We start from the raw sequence: 27,527 nt of genomic DNA, 5'->3' as shown, positions 1-27,527 counted from the left end.
TTTCATTTAAATGTTCCCCTGTGTTCGTGACACTAAAACTGCACTGTCAAAATGTACACCCTGTCCACACACAGAAACAATGCACAATTTGTAATGAATTAATATATCTTAACAAATTGCTACTAGATATCATACTAGGAAAAATCTGGTATGCCATTTTTTGTACCATAGTTTAAAGTAATCCATACCATGGTTTCACCGGCTATTATTAGAAAACATAACTTATTAACTCATTGTTTTATCAATTTGGTTTTATAATAACATAGTGGTGCATCAAAATCAAACTATTTATTCTGCAGCTCACCTCAGCCATATGTCTCCCATACAAGTTCGACTAGAATGCAGTGACTACATGATCTATAATTCCCATGGAGCCAACGCCAACTGAACGGGCAGATTTTTTCCAAGATATACTTTAAAAAAAATTAAAAAAAATCACCAATCAATAAATTCATGTTTTATTGCAAAATATAAAAATACAAACTCCATTTGACATACAAGTGGCAACTACCTCGGCAGTGAAAGGGTTCATGCTTTTCATATACACACACACACACACACACACACACACACACACACACACACACACACACACACACACACACACACACTGATATTACGTTTTTAGCACTTTCAAACATTATTTGAAATACTAAATAAACCTGTCACTGCCCTTAGTTTATGCTGATCCTAAGTAGAACTGCACCTACAATACTTATATACATAATTGCATAGAAACTGACATCAAATAAGGATCATTTAGGGCAGGGACCCTCAACTCCAGTCCTCAAGACCACACAACAACTCCAGTTTTAAGGATATCCCTGCTTCAGCACAGATGGCTCAATCAGTGGCTGTCGAAGACTGAGCCACTTGTGCTGAATCTGGGATATCCTGAAAACCTGATCTTTTGGGGGGGGGGGGGGGGGAAGGGGGTCTTGAGGGCTGGATTAGCCGCGATCGATGATTTAAAGCTTTGATGTATTCGAAAACCTCTATTATATTATCCCGTCTCCCCCGTTCTTGCATTCTTGCCTGTGCTTGCATCACACCCCATTCCCATGAAAGTAGACATAAACTTGTTTGTTTTACAGAATTGTGATATATTTAAAAATATAACAGCGGAAGGAGACTCAAAGTAAGTACATTTGCGGTTACAGTAAGTTTTTACATTTTTGCTCGATTTCAGAGTAATTAGATTGCAAGAAATTATATTTTATTCACCATAAATATGTACGTACGTATCTACATTGAAACTCGTGCGCGCCTATGTGCACTTTTGTCAGACAGAGCTCTCAAAGAAATAATACACTTAGGGGAAACTTTTCAATACTCCAATGCAAGTATCAGTATTGGCTCATTCTTTAAAGGAGCAATCCATCCAATCGCTTCTTTTAAAAATAAAAAAAAACATTGGATTAAAGCAGAGGGTACCGGAGCTAAACCCCATTAATTGAACCCCCTGATCGGTGTCTCGGTGCTGTTTAAAGCTCCCAGTCATGCGGGCCAGTAGATACCCGCAAGAGATGCCGGCAGGGAGCAGGCACTGTGAACGCTGTTATTATGTGAACCACAGGTGGCCTAGCGGAGCGGCGGCCAGCACCCCTTACGGAGGTCTGCATCTCGGGAAGCAGGGGGTTCCCGGAGCTGAACTTAATGGGGTTCAGCTCCAGAGTCCCCCAGCTTCAATCCTATGTTTAAAAAAAACCCCTGCAGTGCTTGGATTACCTCTTTACGTGCCATTCAAGTCAATGGCATTTAAAATAGGACTGAGTTCCATTACCCATTATCAGAGCATAGTGTATCCTGGCCTTTATGTCAACAATTTCATAGCAAATATATAGTGTGTACTATGGCTGGGTAACCTATTGGGGTAAAGGAAACAAGTTTGCAGTGGGATTCTCTCCGAAGGATTGACTGTGCATAATTTAGTCTTGCTGCCCCCACTAAAAGAACTCTGCTCGATACAACTCCCACCCTGTTCGGCTGATTATGACTATAAGGCTGATTCTATACAGTATATAGTCCTGAAGTGGCCGATTTACACCAACAAATGCCTATCCAAGTCAATGAATATATATAATCAGCCGCTATGACCTATACAGCAATGTTACCGTTTTAAAGCTTTTCCTTGCATTAATGTATGTGGGTATATGTTTTACAGCTTATTGGAAACTAACAGTACATGTGCAAACATATCTTCATCAAAGGTAATTGTTTGTGTGCGTTTGTGAATAATTCAGATACAATTCATTATAACTAAATGAAAAGTTTATGCTGTAATATTTTCCTGTATTTCTATTGTTTCAGGCATCGAGTTCGAATTGCAGTGCAGAAGACAGGTAGGTTTGTTATATAAACAGATCCCTTATTTTACTTGACCATTCTTTGAGTGAAAATATGAAATTATTTTCAAAGTTTAAAAATGTATATGCAAAAAATGAAATAAAACCAGAATATTGTATGTTATAGGATTATATTATTAGGGCGTATACGGTTTTGTTTATAATTATGGTGATTACGATTATTATTTTTGGGGGAGGAAATGGCTTTAAATGTATCCATTTATATATGGATATTATTAAAATTCTGTTACCACTGAACTGGCGATTTTTTTTTCATAGTCACCTGGGAAAAGGGTAATTTATCAGGAATCCAGGGAAACGTCCGTTTTAGGCCTTGAAGCTACTTGTAAACACTCAACACAAAGATCAGTGGTGTAAAATGTACTCGCACAACACATTATGTTGCAGTAGCATTGAAATAAGCATGGTACGGTAGGTCTTCTTTCCTCCTCCAACAGCTTTTTCTTAACATAGATGAAGATAGAGAGAAAGAAAATACAAAGAGTGCATTAGGTAAAAAAACATTCCTTCTACAATTTCAGGAACTTTACTGGCTTTTAGCAGCAACTTTTTGTGACATTTGTCAACTTTTGCAACATTATACATTTGAAAATGTGATGGACGTTTGCAAAGCAAATCTTTTCGATTTTCTTTTAAACCATTTGTATAAACACACTACCAGTTTGCCACCATACACTGTTATAAATGAATTTGCCCAAACATTTGCAAAGTAAACTGGGACAACTCGGCGCATCTCTTGATCCAAAGCAAATGTGAAACAGAGATGGATATGAAGCAAAAATTATGCCTATACTTGGAGTTTGAAAATGCCCTTTGGAAAAAGTTGAGTTGTGTGAAGCTTCTTAATTACCTTTGCATTAACAATCCAAGTTTTCACAGGCATACATAAGCACAAGTAGAATACACAAGTCGAAAACATTCCCCTTCATACACAGTGGAAGGTTCCCTTAAAAGATTGTCATGTTTCTTCCAAATGCGCCCCACCCCATCTTAATTCTCCTCTTGATTTCATTCAAAACGTTCCCATCCATGGTTACCTGCCGACCACGGTAGGCACAGTGTCAGACTTCTACTTGTTCTATTCCCTTTATTTTGATCTTTGCAGAGTTGACACATTTTGGTGAACATTACTTTGGTCTTGCTGAGATTCATATGGAGACCTACTTACTGTACTTGCTTCGGCAACTTGTCCAATTTGTTGCTGGAGGTCTTCTAGACTTGTAGGACAAATATCATTGCCATCTGTGAATCGCAGGTGGTTAAAGTATTCACCATTGATTTTGATTCCTTTTTTCTCCCAATCTAATGTCTTGATCAATTATTCAAGTGTTGCTGTAAAAAGCATGGTGACTTGGTGTATCCCCTGTCGCAACTTCCTTTCTGATCTTGCCTATATCTTCATGTAATCTAATGGTTGATGTGGCATTCTCATAAAGGTCCTTTATTATATCAATGTAGGCGTCTTCAACACTTAGACGTCTTAATGCATTTAGAACCACTGAAATGTAAACAGAATCAAATACTTTTTGGGAATCTACGAATGCTAAGCTGAGTGGTAGATTGTATTCATTACTGCGGGAAATCACTTCTTGTATGACTTGGATGTGGTCCATTGTATTGTATCCACTGCAACATCTTGCTTGTTCTTTAGGCTGGGCAAAGTCCAGGGTTTGTTGCAGCCGACTAGTGAGTATATTCGTACAAATCTTGTAAGTGATTGGAAGTGGACTGATTGGTCTATAGTTCTTGAGGTCTTCTTTGTCTCCTGCCCTGTGGATGAGGATAACAATGGCACTGCTTCATTGTTCTGAAATGTTCCTCTTCTTCTTAGCGGCAGTCAAGATCTTAGTTGTAATTCCATCTTCCCCAAAAGCCTTCACATTCTTCATTGATTGTATTGCTTTTGCTACTCCTTCTGGAAGGACACATGATACATCATTGGTGGTTTCTTCTCGCTATTCCTATACTGGAACATGCCCTGTGTTATCTGTGTTCTTGTACAATTTCAGGGAGAAGTCCTCAACTCTCTATGTTAAGTGCACAGTCTTTTATCGTTGATCCATCGTCTTTAGTTAGTGCAATGATTTTGCTTCTTCCCAACCATAAGTCGCTGCTTCGTATTCTTCACCATATCAAAGTTACATTTTCTTACATCTTCAGTTATACGTTTGCAGACCGTCTTGCACAGCTCTGCATGTTTAATTATTCTGTCTTGGGATTGCTTCATTTCTTGTTGTCTCCTCAGTATATACGTTGTCTCATCTGATATTTTCTTATCCTTGTTTTTTGTTAGCGATTCCACCATTTTTTTTCTAAGCGTTCATCTACAGTCTTGATAAAGCGTCCCCTTGCATTTCAAGCAAATTGTTTTTAGGTCTAGTTGAAGTTCTCTGTTGTTGTTCTTGAGGCTATATGGATATATATGGATATGGATATATATGGATATGTACACACACAGACAAAAGACTAGATAAACATGTTTCCTACATTTCACACATCCACACATACGAGAAAAAATATGATGTATGACTAAAAGCCCTTTTTAGAGGGGAAACACTAATGGGGTTATTCATTAAAGGTAGATAGTGCCTATCGAGGCACAATCGCAAGGAAACTCCCACTGATGAGTTTCGGCTTGATAGTATTACGATCGTCACTATAATGAATACTCACCATAATTACTAATCCCTCATGTCTGATATAAGAAATGCAATAACCAAAAGCAACAATTCATTTGCGTTAAAGATTCACTCTCTCTGTGTTTTCTCTTCCATAGTATGTTAAACTGCACCATTGTGATAAAAGGAGACAATAATACAAACATATGTTCTATGATAGCAGATCTAAAACGTCAACATAATGTAACATTCACACAAGAAATACGAGAAGTTGGTAAGTGCAGTTAACTCCCATATTTTACAAAGTTTATGCATATCTTCGTACGTCTATCTATACCTTACAGAAGAAAAAAAACAAATCTAAATTGAATATAGTCTGAGTAAAGGGAGGAATGTGCTAAAAGGTCAATAAAGAATTGTATTTTTCCTTCTTGATGGTGTTAAGTGTCTCAGCGTTTACCAAAAGCTTGCATTCTGATGTAAATGTAGAATATTTAGGGGTGAATCTTCAGTGTAGGTTTAGATTGACGATGATGTATGGTTGCTTATATGTAGAGATGTGTGAAGCGATCCAAAATGCAGCCGCAAAATAAAAAAAATTTAAAAATCGAGTTTTTGCCAAGCCTCAAAGGGCTAATAATGTCACAAAATGAGTCTTAGGTTTTGCTATTTTGCCAGCTTTCAGCAAAATATCTACAACAAAAGACAAAAATTCCCAATGCTACTATACATCCAATATGACAAAATATATAGTTAAATACTGTACTTAACTGTTTGTCTTCTCATGAATAAGAGTCATTTAAATTAAACTCTTTGGATAAGGCGTTATCAGCCTGCAGCCCCACCAAGGCATGGCCCCTTTGCAGGTCCTAACACTATCTGTTCAAATTCTCCTTTGCCTCTGTAATGGTGGGAGACTGTCTCAATAGGCCTGTCTTACACAGGTGCATGAATAAACCTGCTACTTAAAAAGTGGGGAGGGGTGAGCTTAAACCCAGGGAGGAGGGGCCACTAACCTCCAAACACCTGGTACCAGTTGACATTTTATAAACACGCACAATCCTTGCAAACTGTAACCTCCACACCCACCACACCATATCATATATATCACCAGCCCCATTAACCGCACGGGGGCTTCTTATCTGGCAAAGATAGACCAGTTTAAATGAAGCAAAAAAATAAGATTGTGGATTGCTGCTTTGAATGGGTTAGATGTGGGTCTATTGGCAAATGCATTCTACCTTTTTCATTACAGAATTCTGCTGCTGTCCTGGTGGAATAAATTGTCTGCCAAGAATCAAATACGTATTCAACTTGACTTGGTAAATTTTAGTAAAACTATTAAAGAATAACTTTTTCAAAATGTTTAAATAGCAAATAGGCATGGGTGAAAAATGTTGTCATAGAAGCAAAGTGGCAAGCAGTGAACCTTCAATTTTTTTGCAAATCCTCACCTTTTTCTGCCTCCAGTTTTTATAACTATGGTGTATATGTGTCAAGGCAAAAGTGGAGAAACTCTGGGGCAAAATATGTGTAATTTTAAGCGGAAACAGGTTGATAATGTGCCTGCTAAAACTAACTGCTATTGTGGGCAACAATACCGGAATTTTGGTAGGCCTATATTGCTGTCTGGTGACTCTAGGCCACTGACCCCGGAGATACTACTTCATGCTAAATGGTATCATTAAGAAGTTTATCTTTGAGCCACATTTACACATGATCATTGATGCCAACCTTGGGTTGCATGGGGAGACAGTATGATGGTATCAAAAATGTGTCATTCACCAAGCCTATACAATTCTGGAATAAAGAGACTATGAACCTACCGCACACCCCAGGACACAAATTAATGTCAACTATTTTAATGTTTTTGTTTCTTGTAGCAATACAACTGAAAAATTAGTGGAGTGCGGTGCTGGTAATGGTGGAGGTGCTGGTAATGGTGGCGGTGCTGGTAATGGTGGCGGTGCTGGTAATGGTGGCGGTGCTGGTAATGGTGGTGGTGCTGGTAATGGTGGCGGTATTGGTGGCGGTGCTGGTAATGGTGGCGGTGCTGGTAATGGTGACGGTGCTGGTACAACGATTACTACTACGTCCAAAGCTACAAGTAAAACCGATAGCGATGCTAGAACCACTACTAATGTGTCTAGTTCTACCTCTGATAACAAAACCAGCTCTACTGATACTATGTCTACCACCAGTAACCAAAACATCAGTTCAACTTCATCATCACTTGACATGACAGGTAAATATAAAATATGTAGTATGATCAATCATATAGCAATGTGAATAATAATTAATAATTAATGCATATAAAGCAGTAACCTTCTGTTTAAAGGGGCAATTCCCCCTGCATGTTTATTTAAAAAAAATTCTTAAAGATTTTCACCATAATGTTTTATACATCAGAATGTCTGTTTTCACCTTTTTTTATTTCTTTTTTTTCCCCCTGCTCGCTGATTATTATTATTTTTTTTTTTTACTGTATTCCTAAAATATGAGTCCGAAATCTAAATTAATACTGTATGGCTGTTTCAGCCCCGCTTCACTGTATTAAATATTGACGTTGTCACCAGCGAAGAAGCAGTGAAGCCAGGAGGGAGTGACTCTGAAGATGGGAATAAATAAAAAATAAAAAAACAGCTAGAAAAAAATAATAATCTTAACATAAGGTTGGTAATCTGCTTGAAAGGGCACTACAAGGAGCTCACTTTCAAAATAGACAATATTCGGGGGGAACCACAACTTTAAAACCCTCTTTCAGGTAGTAGACAAGATTGAGATCCAACATCAACTTTGGTCTTCATCAAGTCACTTTGTCTTCCTACTTTATCTGTGTTACGCTTTGTACAGTGGAGGGTACTTATCACTTACTCACAATAACCTAATTGTGTCTACGCTGCAACTACTGCCAGCTTCAAAATGCAAAATTAGAGACGAAGTCTAAATTGATGACTTTATGTGGTTTATCCAGTAAGCTCTGAAGTGGCCGTTGGCACCGCGATCCATCAAAAACCCAGATATAAGTCAATGGGCGGTTTTGGCTGACCGCGATACAATTAGGCGCCTCAGAGCTTGTTGTATAAGCCCCTAAAAAATATCTATCTTTGAATTGGCCCACCAATTCTGCATCTTCCGAGACCCAGATATAGCTGTATACGCTATTTATTGCAATAGGCGAAAGCACTAGGGAGTCCACGTAGAAAAAAAATAGATAGAAAGGTAGAAGTCACATGCCCACCTGATGATTATTTGCATGTCACTACCCAGAATTCTTGTCTGCAGCATAATCACTGTACGACATGTGACAGTTGGGTGAAGGAAGCGTTTGTTTTTTTTACCTGTGACAGGCATGCAAACATACTCATGAGTATTTTATCTGTATTTGTTTTATGTATTAAAAATGGGAGAAATGTATGTTGTGCAAAATTTTGCTAGAATTTTGCCATCTTTGACCACAATTTCACCACTTTTCATGAGAATTTTGCCAAAAAGGGCAATACAATAAAGGGTCATGTGACCTGCACATTGACTTTTAGTGCATGGCGATTTTTGGGGGTTAACGTTACCATTTTGCAACTTTTTTCCATGGAATGTTGGATGTTGACCAAAGATTTACTTTGCATATGAAAATACAGTACAGGCATACCCCGGTTTAAGGACACTCACTTTAAGTACACTCACGAGTAAGGACATATAGCCCAATAGGCAAATGGCAGCTCACGCATGCGCCTGTCAGCACGTCCTGAACAGCAATACCGGCTCCCTATCTGTACAGAATCTGTGCGCAAGCGGGGAGATTATAGAGCCTGTTACACATGTGTTATTTACATCAGTTATGCATGTATATGACGATTGCAGTACAGTACAGGCATCGATAAGTGGGAAAAAGGTAGTGCTTCACTTTAAGTACATTTTCACTTTACATACATGCGCCGGTCCCATTGCGTACGTTAATTCGGGGTATGCCTGTATGTACTTTGTATTCATTATAGCTTTAAAATATATCTCTCATCTTTCAACTGTTGAATGAAACATCATTTCAGGGCCCTTTTTTCTGGCATAGGGTTAAGTTTGGGTTTTGAACATGTTGTGTTTACGTATTTCTGTTCCAGAAAATAAATTGGATGAGCTAAATAAAGCCTTGGCTTCGGCTAACCTTAATGCCTCCATTGTGGATACCATACTGTTTGAGATTGAAGGAATACTATCAGGACCAATGCAGCCTAATATTGCAAACAAAATGGTTGCTGTCTTGAGCACCTTTTTAAATATTTCAGTGGAACTTTTAACTCCCACTGTGTCTAAAAGGTAGGTGTTTATTCAAACTATTTCTATTCATTTGTTTATAACCACCCAACATAGCAATTCGGTTTATGGAAGCAAAGAATGTACTGTAAGACCCTATATTTACCTACTGTAGCGGTGCTATTCCTTAAGATACCTTCTGGTGCCAGAACACCTGTGCTGACCAATCCCGGTTTTATGTCCCCTAAAGAGTCTTCCGGAGCTGGTAGTTGTTTTTGGGGTTGGCACCGCTCATTAAATATGGGCTACGATCTGGTCTAAATTGTTCTCTTTTATTAAATAGGTTAATTATGATCGTGGATAACCTTGGCTTAAAAGTGACATTTCCAACTGAATCAATAAATATGACCTCTGATAACTGGGCGTTGGCAGTGAGTAAAGTCAACGCCAGCTTTTTCAAGAAAACATCCTTTGATGTTGAGACTTCATCTGGTTTGCAGGTATTTTACGGTATTTGCCTTTATTTTGCATTTGTTTTTGGCAAGTGGATGTTGACATTATAAGAGACCTTGCCCTGAAATACTGTACATCAAAGTCCATAACTCAATAAGCAACTAATGCCCAAATTAATTAAGGGATGTAAGGTCAGAGACAAACCCCCAAAAGATCCACATAAAAAAACGACAAAAAAACCTGCAGGAAAACCACGTATACTTATAAAGTGCACTAAACAAATAAGTATATAACATTATATATATATATATATATATATATATATATATATATATATATATAATAAAAAAATAAATAGATGATACCGTTCTGTGGCTAACGAAATGCTTTTATTTGTGCGAGCTTTCGAGATACACTGATCTCTTCTTCCGGCGATGTTACAATGAATGAAGCAAGGATTACTTAAAAACAGTGTTTCTTGGAATGTTATCTGTACTGGTCCTTCCCCACCGGGGGAAGGACCAGCACAGATAACATTCCAAGAGACACTGTTTTTAAGTAATCCTTGCTTCATTCATTGTAACATCGCCAGAAGAAGAGATCAGTGTATCTTGAAAGCTCGCACAAATAAAAGCATTTCGTTAGCCACAGAACGGTATCATCTATTTATTTTTTGATTATTGAAGCTCGGCTAACACGGTACTGATACCTCTACATGTATATATATATATATATATATATATATATATATGCATACCCCGGTTTAAGGACACTCACTTTAAGTACACTCGCGAGTAAGTACATAGCGCCCCATATGTAAATGGCAGCTCACGCATGCGCCTGTCAGCACGTCCTGAACAGCAATACCGGCTCCCTACCTGTACCGAAGCTGTGCGCAAGCGGGGAAACTATAGAGCCTGTTACAAATGCGTTATTTACATCAGTTATGTCCGTATATGATGATTGCAGTACAGAACATGCATCGATAAGTGGGAAAAAGGTAGTGCTTCACTTTAAGTACATTTTCGCTTTACATACATGCTCCGGACCCATTGCGTACGTTAATGCGGGGTATGCCTGTATATAAAATATATATATGTAACATCAAATATATATAGTCATTCAATATTTCAGTCCCTGTTGTGCACATGATTGATTTCTGTCTTTAGTTTCTAAGTAGAAAACTCTAATTAAGATTTGCTGGTCTTGTCAAAGCTGGCTGCTGTGAATTTTTGTAGAGGTGCTTTATAATGCACCTCATACATGCATCATAGGTACATAGGTTGAATTGAAGGGAATAGCAATGTAACAATATTCAAATGACCCCCTAAATGCTTTGTATTATAACTCTGTATTGTATTATAATAGATCAACTGCTGTTTCCATATGAAATTATGTATGTTTTATTTTAAGGTCTCTGTAGGATCCCAAGCTCCTCTCAAGAGTGATGGCTCAATAGTTCTCCCTGCATCTTTACTGAATGGCGTGCCACCTGATAATAAACAGCTCGCCTCTAGAGTACAGTTTAACTTCTTTGAAAAGACCTCCCTGTTCAAGGTAATATTCTACAAGTCTGGTTCTTTAAGAAAATGTAAGCACTCTCAAAGTAAATATTTGGCTCATTTTCTTTTAACAGTTCATGGGGGGCAGACAACGCATGTTAATCATGTGCTTCTTAGGGCTCGTGCATGCTGCCAAGAACCGCGCGATCACATTGCCTTAATTAATCGCGTCCATAGACCGTGTGAGTGACAGCATGAGGGGGCTCACGTTGCACGAGGAATCAGTTGAAACTGATTTTTTGGCGCGATGGGCAGGTCACGTTAGTGGTTCGCCCAGTGAGGGCGAAAAAGCTCAGTGATGTCACAGATGCCCCTAGACACCCCCCCGGACGGCGCATCTACCATGTCCTGAAAACGCACCCGCTTCACACAGGAACGTCATGGACATGCACACCTCCGCGAAGAGAGCGTACAGACACGGGTATGGGGCTATTGAAAATATGTCCTTACTCGCGAGTGTACCTAAAGTGAGTGTCCTTAAACCGGGGTATGCCTGTATAGTTTTTGTCACTGCTAGCAAGAGCATTTCTACAAATTATGGTATTTTTCCCCCTTATTTACTTTCATTTTCTAGGTTCCAAAACAAATCTGATATTTGTTCTTTAACTGTAATCTTGTTTGTGGTTATTTTTTATATCCTTATTTTAGCACATTCCCACAGTGTTCGAGGTTCGCCCTTCGGGCCAGACATTTCAGGCACTTATTCTCAGAGCAAAATATGCTCTATGTATCATTTTAAATTGCATCTCTGTTTTTGGGATCAATTCAACTTTTTCTTTTTTTTTTATATTATTTTTTTTCTCTCCCAGGACTCTTCACTTAACACAAGTACAACTTTGGCCAGCAAAGTAATATCATCAAGTGTCTCGAACTTCACAATTACAAACTTAGAAGAGAATGTTATTGTGACACTAAGAACATACACCCCAGCTAACACGGTAAGGTCTTTTCTTGCAGTTTTTGAAATGAGTCAGACTAAGACCATTCTGCAATTCACTGGCATTACTTGGTTATAAATATGTGTGGTTTAGATGTGCTCTGTCTAGATTTGATGTAGGACTTGTAATTGTATGTAATAAATAATTGGCTAAACAGGTGCCGATATGCAAAAAGATGTTCTCTATATTCTATCATTTGCTCTGAGTATTCTAAGGGGGTGATGTGTCAATATAAAGAAAGTGTCACTCGAAGTTTGGTGCATTGCTCCATTTCCTTCTTGCATTTGCATCAAATGTAGGTTTCTTACTTGTGACGCAAATTATTATGAAATGGATGGATACCTTGCTCAGAACCCTCCAAAAAGAGGTATATGCGTGCCGCCTGGGAGAGGAGAGAATGATTACTAAATGTGTGTACTTCACAGACAATGTACACTAAAGAATCCCTACTTGTGGCGCACTGCAGACCTATATAATAGTATAACAAGGTCAGATAGTGACCGGAAGAAGTCGCATAGCGCGACGAAACGTACGTCGGGTCTTTAGCCGACAAGGCTGTTAAAACTTTTCTCCAGTTACTTCTGTGTCAATATCCACGATATTTATTCTGTTCCTTTGTGAACCTATAGCATTATAATATGAGAGAGAGCCATTTTGTGTGCTGCGGGATTTGCGCAGGGCAGTGTCACTGTCCGAGTATTATTAGCCACTATATCTATTCTGGCTATCTACTGTATCAACTTACAGCGTAACAATATCTGACAGAGTCATATTGTGTGCTGTGGAACCTGCGCAGCTCTGTATCACTGTCCGAGTACTAATAGCCACTCTAATATGGATCAGTCCCACTCATAATACTGATATATAGCATAATACATTATGCACTTACAGTGTCTTTAAAACTGTGACATGAATCTATACTGATATGGGTAGTAGTGATCCGGTCCAAACGTTAACGGTTTTCACTTACACAATTAACCCATTATATACCCCTGCGAAAAGTCTATTGGGAGTTAAAATGTGACGTAACACACAATTACCAAGGAATTACAGTGCAGGTCATTAGGCAGCAGTATAGTAGTGTATATGTATAAACTATGTACATCAGGAAGATAAAAATCATTATCTCCTACCTTACTCATACTTACCAGTAAGAACTTCTCTAGCTGATTGTTTCTCCTTTGCAAACAGTATTAGGACAGAAACACACGGCTATACAAGACACTGCACACGGAATGCAATGCTCATGCGCAGTAATCACATAGCACTCGATCCACACTAAGTATCAACTTCTGGCTCCTGTCTCTATACATGAGCCCATTAACAGTAGCAGTTATGCTTCACACTATTATCCACATCATGTAGTCACTCTAATTCACGCTACGACGCTGATATTTAATATCACTATCCCTCATGAGGATCACTTGGACCTATTAGGGTCTGAATTTCACTGTGGTTTCCACTCTAGAGGGTACACTCCCTAAAGCTATGTATATACACTTTGGCATAAGATATAGAACCCACAATAGGTGACACTCTCCACCTATTTGGGATATCTAAACTCACATCTACCGCACTGTAAAGATCTTTGTTTTTTACCATTTACTATATGTGGATTTAGACACAGACGCAATTAGTATATAGCTATAGATCCTGTTTCTCTGGATCTATATCTATTTTTAGCACTAGTATAAAGATATTAATAAAATTAATTTTAACTGTTCATTATTTAGTCACTATCTGACCTTGTTATACTATTACTGTATATAGGTCTGCAGTGCGCCACAAATAGGGATTCTTTAGTGTACCTTGTCTGTGAAGTACACACATTAAGTAATGATGCAATTTATTAGCAAGAAAACTTTACATAAAATCAGACCTGGTAGAATTGTTTGACATAAATACGAGATATAAAATTTATGAAATGATATGCAGAGTTTGATACATTACATGTCACTCTTTAACCCAGGCTGTGCTGAAAAACTGTATATGGCTGGTGCAAGGGTATTCGGCGCCCTAAGCAAACTTTTAGCCTTGTTTTTCTATCTAACTGAAAAATTACACTGTTGTACCTATGTACAGTAATACCGTTTCACCCCCCCACACCCCGTCCCCAAGAGAGATTCGTATGTTACAGACGCTAATCTGTAGGCTCCCAGGAGGCTGAGTCTCCGCAGACGTAGTAGGGAGCTTGGGGTGCAGGGGTCTTTTCCTCAGGTTGGTGCAACGCCTCCATCCTGCTAGGTTCTCCCAGGGGCAGAGATTCATCCCTACAGGAACTTTCCTTCTAGCAAGAAGCAGTCTGGAGTTCCAGCAACAATGCATCTTGTCTTTTATTCGGGGTCTCACAGCACAGATACATCCTCACAGCACACAGTACATAGTCCTTCTCCTCATAAGGCATTCTGTCCCAGGGGTATCCTTCCCTCTCTCCTGCGGGGAAAGGCAGAGCAGCCAGAGCCCTGGCTACTCTCTGTACTCAGTCACACCTCATCCCCTAAGGGGTAAGGCAGAACAGGACTCACTCAGAACTCTCTTCCCCCAGAGGGGAGAGAACAGCCAGCAGTAGGGAGGGGGCTGTCATGGGAGACAAGACCATTTACACCTTTTTATCCAGATCATACATTGAGAAAAACAAGATAATTAAATAAATTGTTCTTTATTTCCTTACAATAGGCATACACACAATGATACACAAAATACAGGCAAAAAAACACACTTACTTGGGACAGGGGTACAAAGCTAACTTTCCTAGGTGCAGGGAATAAGGATTTTCCCCTGATACCAGTTGTAAAAACAGGATAGAAAATTCCAGGCAGCTTTAGCTGAAGTAGCCCTTTCTTGCTGGAAACTTAGAATCTGGACTTATTCTATGTCACGGGAGACCAGGCATTTACACCTTTATACCGGGATCATATCACTGAGCAAAGCCAAGAAGTAAAACAAATTGTCATTTATTCCTTTGAAATAGACATACACACAATGGATTACAATTATGCAGAAGAAAACACACTTACTGGGGGATCTGGGCTAAAAAACTAACCTTTCCTAACTCAGATAGTCCATAAAACAAAGTTTGCAGTCGACCGGGACTTGTCCCGGATTGTCCTGGAACTCAAATCGGCATGAAGTTCCACACGCCACCGCTGGATAAGCTCCGGAGCGTTGAAATAGTTTTGACTGCGAGTAAGTCCCAAACCTCCTGGAACTCAAATCGGCATGTAGTCCCAGCTGCGACCGCTACGTTCGATTTGTAGAACTCGGACGCAAAAAGTCAGAACTTACAAAATATTTCTGCTCAAAATTCTTGAAGCCGGCTCGCGTCTATTTCTCCAAGAGCATCTTCTGGTGATTTTGAATTTGCCGCCGCTGTCTTGGCGCTTAGAATCTCTTGACCTGATTGGCTGCTGGGTTTCTTATAGGATTTCAGTCCCATTTACGGAATAGCTCAACCAATCAGAGCGTGGGAATATTTCTACCAGCCTATCAGCGATTTGCCTGTACCCTGAAGCCGGGCGGGAACGGATTTCAATTCTGCAAAGGGCATGGGCCAACTTGGCACCTCTGCCACTTAGTATATTGAAGCCCCCCACCCCCCTCCCTGCTGGGCCAGGCTCCTCAGAGTCTGGGGCCAGGCAAATGGTCGCCGGATAGCCCTTATTCATGTCAGGACGTGGGTACTTGAGTGTAACTCCGGTACTCCGCCCGCCCTAACACCTTAACATCTCTGAGAATTTAAAGTCCGGGACCTGAGCAGACTCAGTGGCACCAAGCCTGGTGGCCATCTGGTCTCTCAGAACCAGGGACTTGGAAATTCCCAAGCTCATATACAGTGCATAAAACATATATACCTTTATACACCATGTTAATAAAAATCTCACAAAATTCTTCTAAGTCCCTCGTCCCCTAGGATCAACTGAAAAGACGCACACGTTCATTTTCAGACCTCCTAGACATTCCTATAAGAAGTTTACTAAAAAGTTGCTTCAAAGAATGCTTGGATTCATTTTCAGAGTTGCTTCTATTGTACCGAAGCTGGACTTAGAAATCATTTCACTCTCGCAACCTTTATGGATGGTTGGAGACACTCCGAATCCCTATACCGGGTCCGGGTGTTCTGGACATATACTGGGGGGGCTCCCACTAAACTAGGGACCCCTGACTATACCCGGGACACGTGTATCCCTTTGCCCCATTTTACCTTTCTGGTCTGTGCTGAAGCAGGGCATCCTGGTGGTGAGCCGCGTAACTGCTTTCCAGGGAGGATTTTGTCAGAAGGTCTGTGTCTCCATGTACCCGGGAATCTGACTCGACTCCCGGATACATTTTTGGGGTGGCCAGCAACTCTGGACCCCGACTACCTAGACACAATCCGACAACACTTTTACCGAAAAATCCACCCTGAAACTCATAGCCTCAGAATCTTTACTGGTTAGCTCTCCTGGAAAAGGCAAAAGACACAAATTCTTTATTGCCAAACAATTACAACTTTCCCAGGGCCCAGGAGTACAGTTTCCCCCCCTTACCCCCCATCTAGTGTCAGTGGCCTTGCAAGACACCCCCCCTCCTCTATCTCTCACACCTCTATCACTCCCCTCCCTCCCTCTCATTTTCTTCCTCTCTCCAACGCTTCCAGCTCTCACTCCCACACCCCCACCTCTAGGGTTGCCAGGTGGCTTCTCCAAATATTCTGGACACAATGGTGAAAGGTACAACGCGCTCCCGAAAAGCTGGTGGAGATGTATGTTATTTATAAATGATCTGACCATTACGTTCTTTTTTTCAACATTTCTCTCAAAGTGTGCATCAATTTGCACCATTTCATATTCTATTTCGTAAAAAAAATTCTGGGGACGGAACGTCCTTCTGAGAATTTTTTTTACGAAATAGAATATAAAATTATGTCAATTGGTGCATAACTGGAGAGAAATTTCAAAATGACGTAACGGTCGAATCATTTATAAATAACAGAACTATAAATAACGGGTTACCATGTGTCCGTATTTTCACGGACGTGTCCGCCTTTTTGATTGAAGGTCGCCACCTGGGAGGAATTTAAAAAAAACTAAAATGGTCCGGGAACGCCGACCACGCATACGCCAACGAAAGTCAAGTGATGAACGCCGGTCACAAACGCATGCACGGTCGTCAAATGCTGCTTGCACATGTGAACGTAAATCGACCGCGGATGCGCGTGTGATGTGCACGCGCGGTCAGCGCTCAAGCGATGCGCGATCGGAGGTCGAGCATGCATAGTTGGCAAATGCTGCTTGTGCACATGCGAACAAAAGTAGACCACACATGAGCGAGCGCGGTCGGAGCTCATCGCTCGCACATGCGTGGTCGGCTTTTGGTGTCCTCTTTTGGGAGGATGGACGTATGGTAACACTAAAATAACATACTCTCACCGCCCACCCTCCCATCACCCTCTCTCCCGCCCCTCTTCCCAGCACCCTCTGTTTCCCGCCCCTCCTCCCATCATCCTCTATCACCCCCCCCCTCATCCTATCTCATCCCCTCACCCTCCTCACCTCATCTCATCTCTCCATCCTCCATCTCATCCTCTCCCCCATCCCTCTCATTCTCTTCTTCCATCCCTCTCATTCTCTCCCCCCATCCCTCTCATCCTCTAACCCAACCCATCCCTCTTTTTTCTCCCCCCCCATCTGTTTCATTTTCTCTCCCCCCCACCCCAGAACAACCACCACCACCACAAAAAAATACACACACAACAAATACCCAGACTCTCTCAGACTTACACCTCTCTGTTTCACGCTATTTCCTTCACTTTGGCCCTAACCTGAAGCTCCTGACACTACCTTCTGATTGGCTGCTGCTGAGTAATGCAGCCAATCAGGATAGAAGAAACTGCCCAGCCTCCTTGAAACAGCCCTGCTCAGAGAAGCCCACGCTCCCCAAGCCGGTCAGGTCATTAAGTCCAGAGAGGTAATATCAGTATACACATACATGTCCGGTAATAATGCTATTTTTTTTACTGGACATAATGTCCAAATACATGACAGTCCGGTTCAACACCAGACACCTGGCAACCCTACCCACCTCTCTCTCCCCCACACCCCCAACCCTCTCTAGCCTACACTAACACTGCTAGTAACCCTTTAGGAGGGGCGTTACAGCTATTTGGGCCTCCCAGCTCCAACCCTGAATTAAAAAACAGCATGAAGACAAACAAAAAAATACATTGAAATCAATGTTATTCTTTGAGGGTTTTTTTGTACAAATATCACTATACCTTAGTTTTGCAAAGTGCTTATTATCCCTAATATCACCTTTTCTGCCTTGGGTGATTGATGTAGATGTGGAGTTACTGTAGTATGTGACTGCAGATTTAAAGGAATTAAAGTACATTTTGATGTACTGCCATAAAGGCAGTATTAAATAATACTATACCTGTATTTATAGACAATAATAAAAATACCATCACCATGAACTTTAATTCATGTTTTTGTAGCACATTTCTCATGAGATGGATGGAGCTACAATACATTAATGGTGATATTTTTCAGGCGTGATTTCCCAGTGTGTCCCTGCTGCAAAAATGTGGCAAATAGACACAAACGGCATTAAAATGACCAAAAAACAAACTCCTCTGAAAGCAATGAGATTTTAATCTTTGATAGATCGGATGCTACTGTATATTGTTACAGCAATTTTGTTGTACTTTGCAGTCCATGAGATTTCACCAGTCATCACCCCCAATGTGCAGATAACTTGATAACCACCATAGTATGCATATATCATCCCAGGAATTTCTTCATTTGAATGTCGTCATTTGTATTTCAGACAAAAGTTTCAGTGCAGTGCGTGTTCTGGGACTTCACAAAAAACAGTAAGTATTTCACTTCAGGCATTTAGAAATTGACAAGGTAACAAACACAGTATGGTCTCCTCTCAGCTCTGCAGAAGCAGCTTTTAAAAGTGGCAAGCGGTACATTTTTGGAGCCTTATAACACATGCTAAGTGTTTTCCTCTTCTGTTCAGGAGGAGCAAGGAATTAATTGTTGAGCAATGAAGATTCTAGTTGGTTGTTACATGCAAGTTAATTGCAAAAAAGAGTAAGATCCTTTAAGCAAGGGAGCAAGGTCTCTGCAAAAAGTAATAAACCGAACTTTGACACTTTTGCCCACCTTTAAGCCCCGATATTCTACAGTATATAACCTACATCTGATATGTTCCTGAAACCTGACAGGGAATTGAAACAGTTTTTTGTTGTTGTTAAAGCAGCAGTCCAGCTGTTTTCTGTTTTTGTTTTGTTTGTTTTTACATTTTATTAATTTTTTCCTTTAATATGTGCATCAATACAATCCACACAATGATAAAATACAGTTCTTCAAGTACCATAATAACAAAAAAAATGAGAAAAGAAAATATAGGACCCTTTCAGTGTGAGATGGGCAGGCAAATTATTGGAGATAAGGAAAAAGCAGAGGTATTAAACAAATTCTTTGCCGCTATGTTTACCAGGGAAGAATCAATTTCAATAGTAGTGCCGCAGGAGGAAGCTACAACCTCCATATTAATGAACAATTGGTTAACTGAGGAAGAAGTTCATAGGTGGCTTGAAAAAAATTAAGTAAATAAGGCACCTGACCCCGATGGCTCACATCCAAGAGTTCTCAAGGAGTTAAGTTCAGTAATAGCCAAACCATTACATTTAATATTCAAGGACTCCATTTCCACAGGCTCAGTACCACAACATTGGCGTAAAGCAGATGTGGTGCCTATATTTAAAAAGGGAACTAGCTCACAACCAGGGAATTACAGACCTGTAAGCCTGACTTCAATATTGGGGAAGCTACTTGAAGGTTTAATACAGGATAATATTCAGTAATACCTAATGGAAAACAAAATTATTAGTAATAGTTAGAATGGATTTATGAAGGATAGATCATGCCAGGGTAATGCAGTTGATGTGGTTTACTTAGATTTGCAAAGGCTTATGATACGGTTCCACACAAGAGGTTGGTGTACAAAATAAAGCAAATTGGACTCAGTAAAAATATATGCACCTGGATTGAAAACTGGTTAAAGGATAGACAACAGAAGGTTGTCATAAATGGAACTTTTTCAGGTTGGGCTAAAGTCGTGAGTGGAGTACCTCAGGGATCGGTACTGGGACCCCTGCCTTTTAACTTGTTTATTAATGACTTGAGGTTGGCATCGAGAGCAAAGTCTCCATCTTTGCTGATGATACTAAATTGTGTAAGGTAGTAGAATCAGAGCACCTGAAGGACATAGATAGACTGGAAACTTGGGCAGGTAAATGGCAGATGAGGTTTAATACAGATAAATGTAAGGTTATGCATTTGGGAAGCAAGAATAAACAGGCGACTTACAAATTAAATGGGGATAAATTAGGGCAATCCTTGATGTAGACAAATTTAGGAGTGCTTGTAGACAGCAGGCTTGTAGCAATAGTGCCCAAAGTAGCTGCAAAGGCAAACAAAATCTTATCTTGCATTAAACGGGCAAAGGATGGAAGGGAAGTAAACATAATTATGCCCCTCTATAAAGCATTAGTAAGACCACACCTTGAATATGCAGTACAATTTTGGGCACCACTGCCTAGAAAAGACATTATGGAACTAGAGAAAGTGCAGAGAAGAGCCACCAAATTAATAAAGGGGATGCACGATCTAACTTATGAGGAGAGGCTAGCTAAATTAGATTTATTTACATTAGAAAAGAGGCATCTAAAAGGGGATATGATAACTATATATATATATATTTGGGGACAGTTCAAGGAGCTTTCAAAAGAACTATTTATCCCAAGGACAGTACAAAGGACTCTGGGTCATCCTTTAAGGTTGGAGGAAAGGTGATTTCACCAGCAACAAAGGAAAGGTTCTTTACAGTAAGAACAGTTAAAATGTGGAAATCATTACCCATGGAGACTGTGATGGCAGATACAATAGATTTGTTCAAAGAAAGGTTGGACATCTTTTTCGAAAGGAAAGGTATACAGGGATATACCAAATAAGTAAATATGGGAAAGATGTTGATCCAGGAATTAATCTGATTGCCGGTTTTTGGAGTCAGGAAGGAATTTATTTTTCCCTATGAGATATCATTGGATGATATGTCACTGGGGTCTTTGTTTGCCTTCCTCTGGATCAATATAATGTAAGTACGAATATAGGATAAAGTATATGTCGTCTAAATTTAGCATACAGTAGATTGAACTTGATGGACGCATGCCTTTTTTCAGTCTCATCTACTATGTAAGTAATTAGCTAAATTGCAGATTGATCCATTCTCTGGTGATCGATCGGCGAAGATTCGGCTCGGGGGTTCACTAAATGGCTGTCAGTGCTGCAGTAGATGACCCAAGATACAAAGTTCTGTGGGGAAGATCATATGACCAGGCAGTCACTAGATACAATTTACGCACTGATAAAGAGAGGGCAAAGCTCAAAAAGGGTTGTACCTGAGTCTGTTTCAGAAGAGGAAGAGGATGTGACTTTGTAAATGGTTGCTATAGAAAAAAAATGCTTGTTACATTATAATACATTAAAAATATAATTCAGAGTTGTTTAAAAAAATGCTACAAGTGTTTTCTCATAATGCAGAACTGATTTATTAAAAAAAAAACATGTACAGGAGGATATTGCTTGTCTGCAGCTTTAAGTTTAGGGGTTAGGCTGGAATTATAGTAAGCGTTTGCGCTCATTCATGACTTTGTGCGTGCACGTCACGTAAGCGTGTTGTGTTTATAGGCAAAGCGATGACTCATGCGACTAGGAGGCGTGGCCATCACGTCACACGGGTAGTTTTTTTTCTCCTGCCTCACTGTGATAGGCTCACAATGTCACGTGGCCCGGCCACAGCTCGAAAGACAAATTTCTTTGTCTTTCCACAAAGCTGCCGCGCCAACGCTATCTGCCGTGCGCGCGCCAGCACTAGATACACTGTCATTGGGAGACAGGTATTTGTCATTGACGCATGCGCACGCGCTTACTATAATTCCAGCCTAAGTTTTTATTTGAGAAGGGGGTGTACTTTCCATACATTAACTGAATCTTTCCTGCTACAACAGATGGAGATGGAGGCTGGGGGTATGACGGCTGTACTGTAGCTAGTGAAACGGAAAATGAGACCGTCTGTAAATGCAATCATCTCACAGGCTTTGCAATATTGATGGTAACTAAATTGTTCATCTTGTACTTCGCTCAAACTTTACCAATGGTTATCAATATTATATATTATACTTGGTCAGAATTTAGTTTTGACTTCAAAATTCACTCGAGTGCTTTTTCTTTATTTTTTTATATATGGTTATTGTAACATTAGAGTGTGTAAACTGTAAAGTAGAACGATAGCTCCAATGCATAGAGATACAGCATAGAATAGGTTTGGTTCACAGAAGCAGTTTAATAGAGAAACATACAGTGCTTTTTGATGTTGTTCTTTTCAGGTATCATTTGTTTGGTCTACTTTTTATAAATAGAAGTAAATATGTATATGCTATTAATAGGTACAATATTGGTAAAGTACTGTATATTAAAAATAGTAGCATGTATTGATAATGTACACTGGATGTAGCTGAGAAATGAGATATGTAAACAGAATAACTTAATCCTGTTTGATTGCTTTCTTTTGTATTTTATTTTAGCAAGTGTCTGGACCCCGACTTTCCCAAGAACAAGAACTTATTCTGACGTTTATCACATACATTGGTTGTGGTCTTTCTGCAATATTTCTGTCCGTCACTCTTGTGACCTACATTGCCTTTGAGTATGTTTAACTAATTAACCCAATTCTGTGATTATGAAACTGTACCGTACTGGAGTTCCCTTTGCGGCTAATAAGACTTCCTTTCGCGCTTCGGCTTTCAGTAAGCTTTGTTATGTTAGATCAAATAACGTGACATTACCTAAAACCAAAATTGAAGTCTTATTCACAAAGGTAATTATAGTGTATGCAAAAATAATGGACATTATTGAGCTCATTAGAATCAAGCTAACAACACCTGTATACAGTACTGTATGTGAGGATAATGTCTTAACTTCAAATAATGCACCGTTACTTAAGTCTTGGTGTTACATCCATCCAGACCCTGAAATAGGGCTTATTGCTGGAGAGGAGCAAAAGCCAGAATCTGTACCGCTACAGTAAGTACTACGTTGTTAAAGTCATACCTATTTCCAGACATTATATTTAAGGCAGCTTAGTGAATAAGGGATGAATATCATTTAGCCAGTAGCAAGATCATTTGCATATGATTTCGGCCATGCAAATAACGCCATGCTTCCTACATGAGTAAATCCTGGTTAATGTCATGTTCTTTGTTTTAGTGAATACTGCATTAGGATTGACGGGTGTAAACTTAATGCTACGTTAAGTAGGCTAACAGAGACTAGTGAATCTGGGCTTTTGACCCTTATTCTACAAGCTACGATAGTGCTGATCCAGAACAATCACACGGGAAGCCCTTTTGATGCATCTGGCAGAACAGGGGCCTGTATTCATTGACATATAGATGTAGCAGATGTTATTGCTCTTGTTAACGTGACCCATATTGCCAATGCTGGCACAATATTTGACACAAAATGTATACAGCTGCATTGAAACAAATGGTAACTCACGCAATATTGAACTTTTTTTTTTTTTTTGTGCATTGCGTTAAAGGGAACAATAACGTCTGCTTCATCTGTACAGTACATGTATGTTTCAGTTTAGTAGTTTCCCAGGGAGGGATGGTGAACAGTGCACAGCGTGTTGGAAATGAAAAAAGGATGGTGGCTGGATCCAAAAGTAGATTAAAAAAAAAGTTTTCTTTATTGTCAGAACATACACCAAACGCTCACAAAACCCTTGTGAGAGAAACCTCTTTAGAGCACAGTTATGGAGCGTGTCTCCAAATGTCCTCGCTGTGTTTCAGTTTAGACAGAGAGAGTTTAGAACAAACTTTGTGCTGCAATTAATATGCACGATATGGAGAACAATGACAGTGAAACACGGTAATAATAAGTGCAGTATCTTTACTGTAACTCCACGTCCTATTACTCTGTACCACTACTCCTAAACTAGCCACTCTGATAAAGAGCTATAGTATATATCAGGAATTGGGATTATAAATGAATGACAGTGCCAACAGTTAATTACATACTTTTTTTTGTTTTCTCATAGTAAAATCCGGAGGGACTACCCGTCCAAAATCCTCATTCAACTTTGTGCGGCCTTGGTTTTGTTGAACCTCACATTCCTTCTTGACCCATGGATTACACTATACAATGACATTCCAGGACTTTGCATCTCCGTTGCTGTATTTCTCCACTATTTTCTCTTGGTTTCATTCACTTGGATGGGCCTTGAAGCCTTCCACATGTACCTCTCCCTCGTTAAAGTCTTCAATACCTATGTACGGAAATACATTTTGAAGTTCTGCATTATTGGTTGGGGTATGTTGGTTTTTTTCTTCTTCTTCTGTATTTATAACATCTATGGTATTCTCACTAGGGCCTTAGTTTATATTGTCTGAAGCGGCCGTTCATTGGGGATTTTCATCTGGAAACTGTCTGCAGTAAATGGTAAATGTGGGCTAAAATTGGCTTGAATGACTGCTTCAGACTATACAGAATTACCCCTTATCGCTTGCCGTAATGCAGAGCACAGCCCTTATACCTTAGCACCGCATGGTAAATATGGCCATGAGTGACTTTATATAGCACTAAAAGGAGCACAGAAGATACGGTAAAGTGACTTGCCCAATTTCATACATAGCTGGCACTGTATGCTAATTTGGGATCTACAACTTCAGTACTTTAACCACTCCTTAATTAATAGTTCCAGGTTAAATTAATTAAACTCTTAAATTGAGGATTTCACCTGGCCTCACGTAATGGCCTGTATTACTGGCAGGGTTGTTTTAAAATCCTTGTAGGCCATAGGCCAGTGGTTTTCAACCTTTGTTTGGTTAAGGAACCCTATAATTATATTGTGAAATTCTGCGGAACCTCATCCCTCTCTCTTAGTGCATCTGAGATCAGATGCATTGTACGAAACCCAAACCCTCTCTAGTAGCGTCTCTGAGATCAGATGCATTGTAAGGACACCCAACCCTCTCTAATAGTGCGTCTGAGGGTGAAATAGGGTGATCAGCTGTCCCAGTTTAGCCAGGACAGTACTGTTTTTTCGTCTTTGTCCCGGGTCCCGACTTTTGAAATTTTTATATATTTTATATTTTTAGATATACTGTATATATATACATGTCACAGCAGTTAATTTTGGCCTTTGGTGGGACTACAACTTTTATGGAATCATTGTTGAGTTGTTTGATAAGTACAGGCAGTCCTCGGTTATCCGACACAATGCGTTACTCAAAATGGCGTTGTAAAGCGAAACGTTGTAAAGCGAAACACGTTTTTCCATAGGAACACTGTTTAAATAAAAGGTTCCGTTCCTGAAGGCATTTTTAACACTAAAATACACCAAATATTTTATGCAGGCAATAAGATATGCAGCACACACATACATTATATAGTGTATATACTGTATTATATATATAATATAACATAATAAATAATATATTATATAGTATAATATAATATTATATAGTATAATATTATATATATACGCTCTTACGACGTTGTTTATGTGAATGTGTATATATATACACACATACACAACGTTGCAAAGCATCGTAAGAGCGTTGGATAAGCCATTTTGGCGTTGTAAAATTGAACATAGGAATGCATTGCATAGCGTTGGATAAGCCATTCGTTGTAAAGCGAAGCGTTGTAAAACGAGGACTGCCTGTACATCTTGAGACCTAAGTGGTTCTGCCCCTTAATGCGATTACTTTGATATTTTTTTTTTTACAGGTTTACCTGCCGTAGTAGTGGCTATTTTGTTGGCGATAAACAGAGATTTTTATGGGCTTATAATATCTAAATATGAAGACGGATCAACGGATGAGTTGTAAGTAGTGACTCTCTGTAAAATCTTGTTTCATAGATATAGTACTGGTAAACCCTTTTGTTTGGGTTTTTTTTTTTTTTTTTTAAGCGGTACTAATAAAAACGATCACCATTTTGAATTTTCTAACAACTGGTTTAAAACACTTTCAGGAACTTTGTAATTATTTTCACAGTCGTGCTACAATATAATATTTTTTGTTTCTGATGCTACAATATAAGCCCACAACTGGGTCTTTTTATTAGCAGAAATATGACTCCATATTTTATACCACTGGCACTGACTAACAGTGGAATTATTTATTGTATGATAAACACTAAAGCAACTTCCCACTGGATTGTTATATTAGTCCTAAATAGTTATTGTCTATTATCATTATTAGCTTTTATTTGTATGGCGACAACATATGCTGCAGCACAGTACAATGTGGGAGGGAGGACAATAACATTGTATAACAGAAGACTACATATATGTTAAGACCAGCTGAGACAATACAAAGACGGTCCCTGCCCCCAAAACTATTATTTTGTTGGTTAACTTAACTCAGCAATTTAGTTTTTCTCTAGAAAATCACATGCCTTTTAATTTCCTCATTTGTTCCCCCAATGGTACATGTCATCCTTATTTTTATATTACCATATACATACGACATCACAAGAATGTTCACTGATTTTTACATTTCTGTGTTTTCATTAATCATGGTAGTTTACTCGTTACACATACAGTATTTGCCTCTAGTAAAAGTGTGTAGTTTATACATGCATACATCTAAGGTGATTAGATGTCCCGGTGTCCCAACAATGTTGCTAATGTCCTGGGTTTTGTGTGTATGGGGCCAATTGTGTGTGTCTGTGTGAGGGACGGAGAGGGGGAGAAAGATGAGGGGGATAGAGATGGGGAGTTAAGAGAGGGGATTGGGAGAAGAGAAGGTAGAAAGAAGAAAAGAAGGGAGGAATGGGGAGAGAAGATAGGGCCAGAGGAGAGGAGAGAAGGGAGGGGAAATGGAGAAGGACGGAGAGAAGAGGTAGAGAGAAGGGCGAGAGGGGGAAGTTAGAGAGGAGAAGAGGGGGAGGAGAGGGAGACGGGAAAGGTGGGAAAAGAGGGAGAAGAGATGGGGGATGGGTAGAGGGAGAGAGAGAAATAAATCAATAATGCAGCATAAATGAGGATTATATTAGACAAATACCATTATAATATTTATTTTTAAGTGATGTAATTTGTTTTAGTAATAATTGTTTGTTCCGGTTTTTACTTTTGGAAATCTGGTCTACATACATACATACAGTACATGGGCTGGAACAAGACACATTCCAGCCCATACTCTGATATTTGTTATGGTGTTGAATTTTAGTATTATAGTGCCCGCGACAGCGACGCAGCATCAAAACAAATGCATTGCCGCCG

General features: G+C 39.5%; 1 protein-coding gene across 4 annotated transcripts in view; it reads left to right on the top strand.

Moving 5' to 3' along the window:
- The window catches only part of ADGRG2 (adhesion G protein-coupled receptor G2), a 134,195-nt gene that overhangs the window by 94,704 nt on the left and 11,964 nt on the right, over window positions 1–27,527 (top strand). For all 4 annotated transcript variants that reach the window (XM_075594295.1, XM_075594294.1, XM_075594297.1 and 1 more), the window contains 15 exons: window positions 1,095–1,138; window positions 2,165–2,210; window positions 2,311–2,342; window positions 5,143–5,258; window positions 6,240–6,306; window positions 6,868–7,229; window positions 9,100–9,295; window positions 9,576–9,732; window positions 11,099–11,242; window positions 12,057–12,185; window positions 18,990–19,035; window positions 22,243–22,346; window positions 22,819–22,940; window positions 24,336–24,607; window positions 26,030–26,126. In XM_075594295.1, coding sequence (XP_075450410.1) covers window positions 1,095–1,138; window positions 2,165–2,210; window positions 2,311–2,342; window positions 5,143–5,258; window positions 6,240–6,306; window positions 6,868–7,229; window positions 9,100–9,295; window positions 9,576–9,732; window positions 11,099–11,242; window positions 12,057–12,185; window positions 18,990–19,035; window positions 22,243–22,346; window positions 22,819–22,940; window positions 24,336–24,607; window positions 26,030–26,126 — 1,934 coding nt within the window. The remainder of the gene's footprint in view (window positions 1–1,094; window positions 1,139–2,164; window positions 2,211–2,310; window positions 2,343–5,142; window positions 5,259–6,239; window positions 6,307–6,867; window positions 7,230–9,099; window positions 9,296–9,575; window positions 9,733–11,098; window positions 11,243–12,056; window positions 12,186–18,989; window positions 19,036–22,242; window positions 22,347–22,818; window positions 22,941–24,335; window positions 24,608–26,029; window positions 26,127–27,527) is intronic.

Source organism: Ascaphus truei, chromosome 3 (genome assembly GCF_040206685.1).
Source record: "Ascaphus truei isolate aAscTru1 chromosome 3, aAscTru1.hap1, whole genome shotgun sequence".
NCBI classification, from domain to species: domain Eukaryota; kingdom Metazoa; phylum Chordata; class Amphibia; order Anura; family Ascaphidae; genus Ascaphus; species Ascaphus truei.
Note: the sequence above shows the minus strand (reverse complement) of the source record. Positions and strands in the feature narration are given on the sequence as shown.